This window comes from Macadamia integrifolia, chromosome 12, assembly GCF_013358625.1.
Source record: "Macadamia integrifolia cultivar HAES 741 chromosome 12, SCU_Mint_v3, whole genome shotgun sequence".
Taxonomy (NCBI): domain Eukaryota; kingdom Viridiplantae; phylum Streptophyta; class Magnoliopsida; order Proteales; family Proteaceae; genus Macadamia; species Macadamia integrifolia.
The window spans coordinates 99,885-111,278 of NC_056568.1; the positions used below are offsets into that span (position 1 = coordinate 99,885).

The following is an 11,394-nucleotide window of genomic DNA, read 5'->3' on the forward strand; positions in this document are numbered from 1 at the left end:
GACATAGGAGGGCGTGGGGATTTGTTTTCCCAAAATTATAAGAAAAAAAAAAAAGATTTAAGAAAGATTTTGAATCTTAAATGCCATCACCATAACAATTAGCATTGAGGAGCCTAACAAAATAGAAGAAAGGATTTTGCGCCCGTTTTGTATGCTGTAGAGCTGTATTGAAGGAGATAACCCGTCCCCGAACAGAAGACGAAAGCTTCTCGGCTGACACAGACGGGTATGTAATGGTATCTTCTCTGGCTCCCCTCAACGTTCCACCCTCACCGAGAGCCAGTCAGATCCACCATCAGACCCCACAATCTTCATGTGACGAGAATCTCAGAACAGTTCTCCATTTCAACTTCAAAACCCCATTTGAACTCGGGCAGCTCCACTCTCACATAATTAAAACCAACAATTCTTACTCTGTTCTTCCTCTCTCTAGAGTTGGCCTCGTCTGCGCTTTCTCCCCAAGCTTCACTTACGCTCAAGAAATCTTCGAACGGGTTGATAAGCCAGAGATTGTAATATGGAATTCTTGCTTGAAAACCTTTGCAGAGGGGGATTCCCCGATTGACACAATCTCTCTCTTCTATCGCTTGCGCCATTTTAATGTCCTACCCGATACGTTCACTTGTTCATTCGTTCTCAAAGCTTGTTCGCTCTTATCGGATCTCTTGAACGGTAGAATCGTACATGGGTTGGTTGTGAAACTTGGGTTCCAATCAGATCTGTTCCTGCAAAACACTATAGTTCATATGTATGCCTGCTCTGCCTCAATGGATGATGCTCGGTGGCTGTTCGAGAAAATGGCGGAGAGAGATATTGTAACGTGGAATATCATGATTACCCAGTTGATAAAACGTGGACAGGTTGATGAGGCCCAAGAATTGTTCGATAAAATGCCTGAGAAAAATGTGAGGTCGTGGACGTCAATGATTGCAGGTTATACCCAGTGTGGTAAGCCGAAGAAGGCAATTGATTATTTCACGCAGATGGAAGAAGCAGGGTTGAAACCCAACGAAGTGACGGTTGTGGCTGTTCTGGCAGCTTGTGCGGATTTGGGTGCATTGGATTTGGGTAAAAGGGTTCATCAGTACTCAAACAGATGTGGATTCAAGAGGAATGTTCGCGTCTGCAACACTTTGATTGACATGTACATCAATTGTGGATGCCTGGAGGATGCACGCAGAGTCTTCAATAAAATGGGGGAACGAACAGTGGTGTCTTGGTCAGCTATGATTGGTGGGCTTGCAATGCACGGCCAGGGTGAGGAAGCCCTAAGCCTGTTCTTCAGGATGATCCAAATAGGCCTGAAGCCCAATGCAGTCACCTTCGTAGGCCTTCTACATGCTTGTAGTCACATGGGTTTGATAAGTGAAGGTCGCAAGTTCTTCGCCAGCATGACTAACGATTACAGGATTACACCCGAGATTGAACACTATGGTTGTATGGTGGATCTACTAAGCCGGGCTGGGCTACTTGAAGAAGCTCATGAGTTCATCCTAAACATGCCCATCAAGCCTAATGGGGTTGTTTGGGGGGCTCTCCTTGGGGGCTGCAAAATGCACAAGAACATTGAGTTGGCTGAGGAAGCGATCAAACACCTTATTGAGTTGGACCCCATGAACGATGGGTACTATGTAGTTTTGTCAAACATATATGCAGATGCAGGGCGGTGGGAGGACACAGCAAGAGTGAGGAAGATGATGAGGGTTCAAGGTGTGAAGAAGACGCCTGGATTGAGCTCGATCACTATCAATGGTGTTGTTAATGAGTTTGTGGCTGGGGAAAGAGATCATCCCCAAGCCGAGGAGATATATCATGGATGGGAAGAACTGCTGGTGAAGATGAAGCAACAAGGGTACGTGCCAGATACTTCAGTAGTCTTGCTTGACATGGATGAGGATGAGAAAGAGCTCGTTCTATATCGCCATAGTGAGAAGTTGGCTGTTGTTTACGGATTGATGAAGACACCACCAGGAACACCCATTAGGATAATGAAGAACCTTCGGGTTTGTGAGGACTGTCATGTTGCGTTGAAACTTATATCGGCTATTGTTGATAGAGAGATAGTTGTGCGTGATCGGAATCGATTCCATCGTTTCAAAGATGGTTCTTGTTCTTGTAAAGATTATTGGTAATGAAATTTGACTTAAATTAAGTAATTGGTTTTCTGGAGCTTAAAATCTATTAATAAGAATAAAGGGATTTTTTTATTTTTCGAACTATAAGGCTGAAACAGAGTGTGACATGCATTCTCATTCCCATTGTTCAACATTCGATACATATATATATATATATATATATATATCTTTATTGGTTTAATAGAATTGCAACACTCCCATGTGGTTCTCTGACCATAGCATGGCTTATACCAGAAAGTCTCTGTCTCTCTCTATCTCCTCCTAAAAATAAATGCCGGAGTCTATTTTCATCAGAAAGACACATGAAAATGCTGGCATATGTCACATTCCTACAAAACTTCTTTTTGCATATTAAATATGTTATGTTCCAACATAATTCTTCAATTTTTTTAGTTTAGAAGTTTGAGCTAAACTTACTAGTAAGCGTGAGTGCCTCAAGACACGTGATGAAGACATTGGCATTGTACCAACCAACTTTAGTAGTAATTTTGACTTTGTCTAATAATGGTAGAGTAATAATGACGCTAAATGGGAGTACTTTTTCTTTACCAATGGTGGGGTGAAACTTTCTCCTATAATATATGGTTTAAGGAAAGACACATTATCTGAGTATATACTCTCTCACATATGTGAGATGTAGGGCACATTGGTTTGAAAAACAATATTAGAATTGGTATTGGTCTCAGTTGGTGGCCATATCGGGTCTACTTAGATGGTTACGCCTTCAATTTTGATTATTGTTATTGTTATTATTTTGGATGCCTGAGAATTGTTCCACTGATACAGGATTAGGCAGGTACCAATGTCGAGCATGAACTATACTGATGCAAATAAGTTGATACACATGATCTGATACCTTTTTTTATTTAAATCATGATGAGGCCCACACTAACACCCTCTCTCCTATTCTTATTCGTATGGGCACATGTGGATGATACCATTCTATGCACTACCATCATTGGAATATCAAATCGTTAGGAATTGGGATCGGTGAGTGGAGGCCGCCAATTCTGATCTGAATAGGGCGATTCCTGTCCTGATTCACCGATTCTTGAAACCCTGTGGTAACCCTCTCTCCCCTAATCAGATAATGTAGATACACCCTCAGACGGTCATTCCAAAAGATTTTAAGCCTCTCTCAATCTCATTGTTTCTACTGGCATGCTCCTCTGTTTCTTCTCTGATGTATCGAGTCTGAACTCTAGTAGAGTTTCAAGATTTTCCTTTATAAATCTTAACCTCATTGTTCATCTTAACGAGGCCTGCAATCTTGCTTCTTCAAGTCTCGTGAATAGCAATGGCGATGCGTGCGGCAAACAGCAATTCTATCCTTCGCTATGCTAATTCCTCTCTCCCCGCATTTCTTTGTAGTTTATCATATTATCGGCCTTCTTATGTTAGCAGAAACTCGAAGTTAGGGCTTCGAACAATGTGGTTGGATAAGCTCATAATTCATGATAACACACTGCGTTGCTCTGTTCATAGCCTCATCGAAAGCGTCATTGAAAAGCTCGAAGCGATACATACAAGGAAGCGAGTTCGTGAGAGCACAAAGTACGTTGCCACTTTTTTCCATCGTTTTGTTTTCTTGTAGAATTATATGCTTTCCTGTTATCTAATTTCACTGAATTTTTTTCTTCTAAATATTTAGTTGTCATCTAATCTCCAGTTTGTACCTTTAACTAATCATTTAAGGTCCCCAACCAGCAATGAATCTGTAATCCTGATTTGTATATGTGGTCAAAGAGTTTTTGCTAGAGAATCTTGCATCTTTTTATGCCAAGTATATGCTTGATGATCTAAGGTGTACGTACATTTGGCAGAATGAGATTAATGAGTAGCAAGGAGCCTGTTGAAGATAAGTTCAAGAAACGGGTGCTACAGAAAGGGCTGCTTCTTGAATTCCGGAAAGATTCTGAAAGGGTATTGCTGGCAGTTGTTCAGAAACCTGATGAGAAGAACAACTGGATGGTGTCCGATCAGGTTCTATTGGGAACAGCTATTGCAGTCTGTTGAATAGGTTGTTAGGTGTTTTAAATCTTTAGAGTTTCTTCTGCCATCATTTAAGCATTAGTATATAATAGTGTGTTAGCTATGTTAACACTGTTTTCCTTTCCTTCTCTTATTTGGCTGTGGCAGAATGGTGTCACATCCTCCATTAAACCCCAACAAATTACATATATTGTTCCAGGTGTTGAAAATTTTAATCATTCAGAGATCTCAAATTTTCTTCAGAAAGCTCAAGTTAACTTGGTATGTTCTTTTTTGGATTTGGGGATTGGAAAAACACCCTCTCTCCCCTCCAACCCACCTCCTCAAAACCCCCCCCCCAAACCAAAAAAAAAAAATGGTATATGGGGTCATTTAACTTTTTTTTATGTATTTTGTGGTATAGGACCCAACATTACTTGAACATGCTTGGATGGAGTGCCTGGAAAGTAATAAGTTAGTGACAACGGAAGAGCTTGCTGTGGTAAAATCTTGTCCAAATACTGATATTTTTGTGCTGTTGCCCCTTGAATGAATTTGTTTCATGAAATATAGATTATATTTGGTAGCATGGAGCCTTTGGAAAGTTATTGTGCCCATTTGTTGATATCAAGAGATGAAATTTAATTCAATACAGTGGAGTCTGAAGGATTACATTCTGTTTATCAACCCTGCCCGAGTGCTCAGGTATTTTTTGCTGTCAACTTATTGCACGTATCTATTTATTTTGTGGAAAATTGTGGTTTTACAATGGTTTCTTGAGAACGGTTTTATGATGTGGGTGATTTACAAGATAATTGTTAAAATTGGGACTGTAGAAGCAACACTGTCATTGTTGCGTTGCTTCCCCACATGTGTGGGATCTGTCACGTGGCAGGTCAGGTGGGGTGATGCAGATTAATTACAAAAATAGGCTTGTTTTATTATGAATAAGCCTAAAATTGGGTTCCATACATGTAAGGCTTTTGATCCCATGTGTTTTGAGTGTAATAGACCACTTTTATGGATCTAAAAGGGGGGCTCTAAGATTGAGTACGGGAATACTAGTTAGTTTTCATTTTCATTAGTATCCTTTTTAATTGGGCTTGATTTGAGTTATATTTGTTTCTTTAGGAGTCAAGTTATTAATTGAGTCAAGTCATTAGTAGATAGTTTCCTTTTTCAACTAGTTTCTAATTTCAGTTAGTTTCTAATTTCAGTTTTTAGTAACTATTGTATTAGGAGAATATTTGGTTTCCTTTTTGAGGAACCTTCTATTTTTTAATTCCCTCCCCCCATTAATATTATAAATAAAGAAGAGGAGGCTCCTAAAAGCCTAGAATGATTTTGATAAAAAAATTAATGGCTGTTGCTATTGTCTTCTTCATGAAGATTTGTCTTGTGTTTGATCAAGGCTGAAGAAATTGGTGGATGATCCAATTGACTCTCTGCGGTGTGAAGCCCAAGAGGGTTCTACAAGTATCTTCTTATTTCTCTTTTAGTTATTCTCAAGCTTGTTTCATAGATCTGCTATTGTTCATAAGACGGGGATGTTATTTTTTTGAATCTGCCCAGAAACTCTCTTTTTTCTGCACAATCGGTTCCTGGAACCTGTAGCAGTTTTAGTTCTCTGTTGGGGCTACAGTTTTGATCGAGGCTTTTCTAGCATCCAAGGAGAACTCGACCTAAGTTAGGGCTGGTTTTGACCAGCCATTTGGAAGTTCCTATAAAATCTCTGTTTTTTCGTCTTTTAGTGATCTGTTTTGGACTGAACTGAGATCGATTGATCTGGGTTGATTCCTGCTGTGATTTTCAGATTCTGAATCATTAATTACCAATTGTTTGACACTATTTTGAACTGTTATCAGTCCTTGATTTGTCTCTGCCCATCTGGTATTGTTCAGTCATAGAAATTACTGGGTTTTTTCTTAGATCGATAGCTGCTGTTTGCTTTGTTTCTGTTGGTCTGATTTAATTGGTTATCTTAGTGGAAATCTGGTTGTTCTTTGGTTTATAAGTTCCTGCAGTATTGGGTCTAGTTTGGTTTGTCAAATCTAGTTCTACATTACTCCCCCAAATGAACAAGCTGGAAAGAGAAGTGGGAGTGGGAGGAATCTTAATGCGCATGATTTTATGCTTCGATTCAGTAGAAGAGGACGAGCTCACCTGTACCCGTGATCTTGTTCTAGCTGTCGTTCCTTGTTTCCTGGAGTCCTTATTTTAAACCCTTTCTGCTACTCCTGTTCCACCCTTCATGCTAGAATTTGTCCTCCCTTTTCACTTTTCTTGAAAATAGAACTTTTGGATGCTTTATGTATGTTACAATTTGAGAATTTTAGAAAAGTAATATGTACAACATGGTATGTATAATTGTACTATAGGTCTATAGCTGAAGCAAAAGATAGAAATATGATAATAAATTTATGTGTAAAATATTGGTAACATGGAACATTATAAATGAACTGTGGCTGCTCAAAAGCGTATGGCATGGGTAGCATGATCCCGAAGTTGTGTGGTGTTAATGATCCTCCATTACAAGAGTCAGGGCAGTCAAAATTGTTGTGTATATCCAATCCTGTCTACCTCTGCCAAAACAAGATCTGCGATTGATGTCATGTTAGCCGGTCATTTAATGTTTCTTTTAAGGTCTCCTAATTTTCATTCAAATGTTTGCCCCTCTTCTATTGTGGCATGCTATGTTAATGTAGTTTTCAGGAGGCTTTTCATGTTTGTCCATCAGGTTTCTTGTACTGCATCATATTGTTGCCTAAACCTCTCTGTGATGATACTTCTGTATGACCTCCTCAGGGTGCAATTGACACAGCAACAATAGAAGCACACATCAAGGTAGCTAATCCAGATGATCCAGAGCCATCCATCAATCTCTATGTTGAAAACCAAGCAGACCCTGCTAGGCGACTTGTCTCAGAGATGACGATACTGTGTGGAGAAGTTATAGCCACTTTTAGTTCTTCCAAGAATATACCTTTACCTTACAGGGGGCAACCTCAGTCAAACATTGATTCATCTGCATTTGCCCATCTTCCCGAAGGACCTGTTAGAAGCTCTGCGTGTGTCAAAATAATGCGTGCAGCAGAAATGAATTTCAGGAGGCCTATACACCATGGCAGCTTGGGAATTCCTGGTTATGTTCAGTTTACATCTCCAATCCGTAGATATATGGATATTTTTGCTCACTATCAGGTTTGCTTTTTAATTTTGATGATGCTCCTTGACTCATTATAGGTTTGAACATTTTTTTAGTTTATATGCCCCCTCTTTTGCAGGTGAAAGCCTTTCTTAGAGGAGATTCTCTTCCTTTCTCAGCTGGTCAGTTGGAAGGAATGGCATCACTGATAAACATGCATGTTAGAGTAGCAAAAAGACTCTACAACAGCAGCCTTCAATATTGGTTACTAGAGTTCCTGAGAAGGCAACCCAAAGAGAAGAAGTTCCATGCCTTGATTTTAAGATTTATCAAAGATCGAATGGCAGCCGTATTATTGATGGAGGTAATCTCTAAACATTGGCGTCATATGATTGTGTTTCATCCTTTTGTTATCTATTTCTGGTCGTGTAGATTCCAGTTTCAGTAGCATTAGCTTCATTCCTAGCATTACTCATCAATTGACAATAAATGTCATTTGGAAGGCACATTGAATAATTACAAGTCATATGAGTTGCAGGCTGCAATAACTGGCAGTATTAAGGTGTTCAGATTATGGGTTCTAGGAGAGATTAATTTATTTAGTGGCAGTGTAAACATATCCCTGAATTGATTTATTTAGGAAGTAGATAAAAATTAATGAGTCAGTGTGCTACACTTAATGAACCTAAAGAATCTCAGTTCATATTTCTTGCCTATACAGATAAAGGATGCAATGGTACTTCTCCCTACGTCTTACGCTACATCTTTTCTTTTGAAAGGAGATTTTTTTTTTTCTTTTTTTTTTTTCTGGCTGGGGCTATTTCAGTTTCTACAATATAAGTTGTCGTTCAATCTTTAGTCATGTAGGTTGGAATTCAAGCTTCTGCCTTGGTATCCATGGGTATACAGATTGGAGATGAAATAGAAGTTAAGGTGGAAGAAGCTCATCCACGTGATGATGTTCTGTCACTCCAGCAAGTTATTTGAGGCATCTAAAAAGATGCTTCAATGCCCAAACTCAGACTTTGCAAAGACATTGGCTCTTGATGTTGCTAAGGTCATCACTCTGGTAGGCAGGACTAATCTGTGCTCAATCAGTCAGTAATTGGAAAATATTGTTTCCTATTTCTGGACCTTTTTGTGAGTTATCCCTACTTTACTTCAAAATTTTACGGAATGATTCGGAATCTCCCTTTACATGGTGTGGAAAGATTTGAGTATGAAATGTTTGGTGTTGTGCAAGGTTACCAGTCTGCCAGATGCTCATAATCTGGAACAGAGAAGACATCATTTCTTGGAGAGAATCTTCGTAAATGTTAGCCTTGGTACAAGAGTACCGTTGCTGCTGCATCACTATACACAGGCCCTTAACCCTGCAAATTGATGCTACATACTACTGGCTCCTCCCTGGAAGAACTAACTCCTGCTATCAGCATACAGGTCCCCAACTAGCTCCGCTTGTAGACTGATAATTTAGTGGTCTGATTTCTCGCACTTTGGTTAATCTATTTGGCATGCTTTATGCATCGATAATATGGTGTTTCAAGCAGATGTTTTCTCTAAATTTCAATACCAGGAATACTTGTGTAAATCAGAACAATTGCATCTACCAAATAAATGTGTGGCATCCTCCTTTTTCAAAATTTGGATTTTGATATTTTCTTGGAGTTGCCCTTAAGTTGCCAAAATGGAATGTTCTAATGAGCTTAACCTCATCCCTGGATGAACAGGATTCAGACCTTGGCCATGGGATCGTGATCTCAGCCATATATGTGAAGGGGATGGTACAGGAGTACAGTTAATGTAAGGATGTTTGGGCTCCAATATGTGGATTGCAATTTGATATTTTTTACCTTTCTTTATCTGATTTGTCCCACCATGATGATCCTGGCTTTGTCAAATTTTCTTTTGAACTGGTCAAGATTTGCTGTATTGGTATTTTACTTTCTTTCAAATAGTAGAGGATTTTCAAGAGCTCCAATTCCATTCCCAACTTTAAAAGATTATCCGAGAGAGAGATTGAGAGAGTCCAATCTTGGCCTAAGGGCATGTGTTGTATTTGTCTATTTTGTTCCATTTGATTATTTACACCCCCCAAAAAAATTCCATTTGATTGCTAAATAAATAGAAATGAAGGAAAGAAACTAGTTAAGAAAGAAAATGAAACTCTTTTTTCTTGTAATCATGATTGAAAGTAACATAAAATTTAGGAAGCATGATGCCTACAGCATATATTCATCAGGACAATACCGTATATTATAATGCCTACAGCATGTACAGCCAACCTCCATACCGTGATCTGTTATATTCTGTGCCCCCCCCCCCCCCGCGTATAGTCCTGTTCCTTCACCACCACTGCCACCCCTGTATCGGTATTAGTGTATTCAGTGTGAATTAGAGTAACTTTGTATCCTTAATTGCCCCTGATTAGGTTTAAATATTGTCATTGATTTCTTCCATGTGGCTAGGCTTGCTCAATTAACTGGGCAAGCAACGTGAGCTCGTAAGGTACTCTGCTTAGATTTGCAACGGAGCACTGCAAAGCTAACCGGTATTGTCAGTGAATTATGTATGACCTTGTAGTTATTTGATAACCATTACTTTGTTCATCTTCTACATCTTTCCTATTCATCTAAAGAGATCGGTGTGCAGATGTTTGGAGTTGTGTTTATTGTTGTACTGCTTTTAAATTTGTTGTGGACTTGTGGCTACACCTAGGTGAGTCTTTATCCAACCAAAGAGCATATTGTTAGGGGTTCTGGAAACACAAACGGTTTGAGCTATTTCCTAATGATGTCGTAATGGTACTCCTATCTTAAGGATTGGACTATTACCCTTGCTTTTTCATCACACAGGTCACAGCCCACCACAAGATTTTCAATTTCCAAGCGGCTTGTTTACATGACCATCCTTCAAAGATATGTTGGCGATCTTAAAATTTTCAATAGTTAGTTCTCTTTTCTCTCTAATTATGTTATTTAAAAGCTTTCTACCGAAAAATAAATAAATTGATTGATGGGTGCACCTTGGTGTCGTCAAGATGGTGAGTTTTTTTTTTTTTTTTTTTTTTTTTTTTAAGGGGTGAATTTTTGCAATAATTTGAAAGTGACGTGTCATTTAAGAAGGCTATTGTTATCTATGTGAAATGATAGGATTTACCTTCATTGAACATAGAAATGTGTTATATTGAAAAGGCAAAATAGTAAGGTTACTTCTTTTTCACCAATTGTGGTAACAAAAAAGAAATTGGAATGAGAGAGGATATGGGACATTAAGAATTTTTTAAATAAGAGAGAGAATGTTACTTAGTCGCATGACTTGCATGGCCCTTGGGCCAGTGTGTGGCCAATGGGATTGTGTATCTAGGCATCCAACAGGTAGGGCAAGATGGTTATTTTGCCACCCTTATGTGGCATAAGAGGGATTGAGCTCATCTGTGGCCTAACACAGTGTCTGGCATGCATCCAACGATAAGAAACGCCTTGGCATGAAGCCCAAGGCGGTCACACGCTACCCAAGGCGTTGGATACGCACCGGACATTGTCTTGCGCCATAGAGGAGTCAAATCCGCACAAGAGTGCATGATCAGATAGCATTCTTTTCTCCTAAAAATCCAAGGAGAAATTAAAAGTGGTTAGAGAAATAATTGTCTTTTTCTAAGATCAATGAATAGCAACTTCGCCTCGTAGTGCCTAGACAGACAAAACCCTTCCCATTCTCTTTGGATTCCATTTTTTTTATTTTACCTTATGAGAAACTTTGGATTCCTCTTAATGGACCTCTTTTAGTCCGATTAATCAAAAAAGCAACCAAATCCTATTCTTCTTCTTCTTCTTCTTTTCTATGAACAAAAGAAAGCAAAGTCATACAAGAGTAGTATGTAACACTTTTCTGTGGAACTGGTTTTTTTTTTTGGTGGCAGTGAAGTTGAGAACTTCTAACTTTACCCAAATAAAGCCTTTGCTCTGTTTTCTGTTGCACCATGTGAAGGCAGGTCCACTAGTTTCAACCTCCATGAAATTTCAGTAATCTACTAATGATCTATCAAACCCTCCTTCCCCTTCCTTTTAGACTCCATGAGTACTTCATTGAAATCTCCCAGCAAGAGCCAGGGGGGAGAGTGTTGGAAAGTGAGATTTGCCT

The 11,394-nt window shown here is 39.1% G+C and overlaps 2 protein-coding genes across 10 annotated transcripts; both read left to right on the forward strand.

Annotated features, from left to right (window-relative positions):
- The first annotated feature begins 94 nt into the window (after window positions 1-94).
- LOC122057268 (pentatricopeptide repeat-containing protein At5g66520-like) lies at window positions 95-2,152 on the forward strand. The gene has a single exon (XM_042619318.1). The coding sequence runs from the start codon at window positions 234-236 to the stop codon at window positions 2,130-2,132; it is 1,899 nt and encodes a 632-aa protein (XP_042475252.1). The 5' UTR covers window positions 95-233; the 3' UTR covers window positions 2,133-2,152.
- A 1,077-nt stretch (window positions 2,153-3,229) lies between these two features.
- Window positions 3,230-9,232, forward strand: LOC122057142 (ribonuclease II, chloroplastic/mitochondrial-like). Of its 9 annotated transcripts, none has more exons than XM_042619144.1 (9): window positions 3,230-3,689; window positions 3,959-4,118; window positions 4,275-4,388; window positions 4,531-4,608; window positions 4,762-4,811; window positions 6,912-7,307; window positions 7,391-7,615; window positions 8,111-8,691; window positions 8,982-9,232. In XM_042619144.1, exons 1-6 carry the CDS (start codon window positions 3,433-3,435, stop codon window positions 6,934-6,936), a joined length of 684 nt encoding a protein of 227 aa, XP_042475078.1. In that variant the 5' UTR covers window positions 3,230-3,432; the 3' UTR covers window positions 6,937-7,307; window positions 7,391-7,615; window positions 8,111-8,691; window positions 8,982-9,232. The 9 variants fall into 9 exon arrangements, with proteins under 9 accessions (XP_042475078.1, XP_042475080.1, XP_042475082.1 ...); XM_042619146.1 differs by lacking the exon at window positions 8,982-9,232 and having other exon boundaries at window positions 8,111-8,391; window positions 8,495-8,894; XM_042619148.1 differs by lacking the exon at window positions 8,982-9,232 and having other exon boundaries at window positions 8,111-8,391; window positions 8,503-8,894.
- The last annotated feature ends 2,162 nt before the right edge of the window (window positions 9,233-11,394 follow it).

Coding starts and splice junctions, on each gene's coding strand:
- LOC122057142 (XM_042619144.1), top strand. CDS start 3,433: ATGGCGATGCGTGCGGCAAACAGCAATTCTATCCTTCGCTATGCTAAT. Junction 4,609..4,761: donor CAACGGAAGAGCTTGCTGTG/GTAAAATCTTGT, acceptor AATTCAATACAG/TGGAGTCTGAAGGATTACAT. Junction 4,812..6,911: donor AACCCTGCCCGAGTGCTCAG/GTATTTTTTGCT, acceptor TGACCTCCTCAG/GGTGCAATTGACACAGCAAC.
- LOC122057268 (XM_042619318.1), top strand. CDS start 234: ATGGTATCTTCTCTGGCTCCCCTCAACGTTCCACCCTCACCGAGAGCC.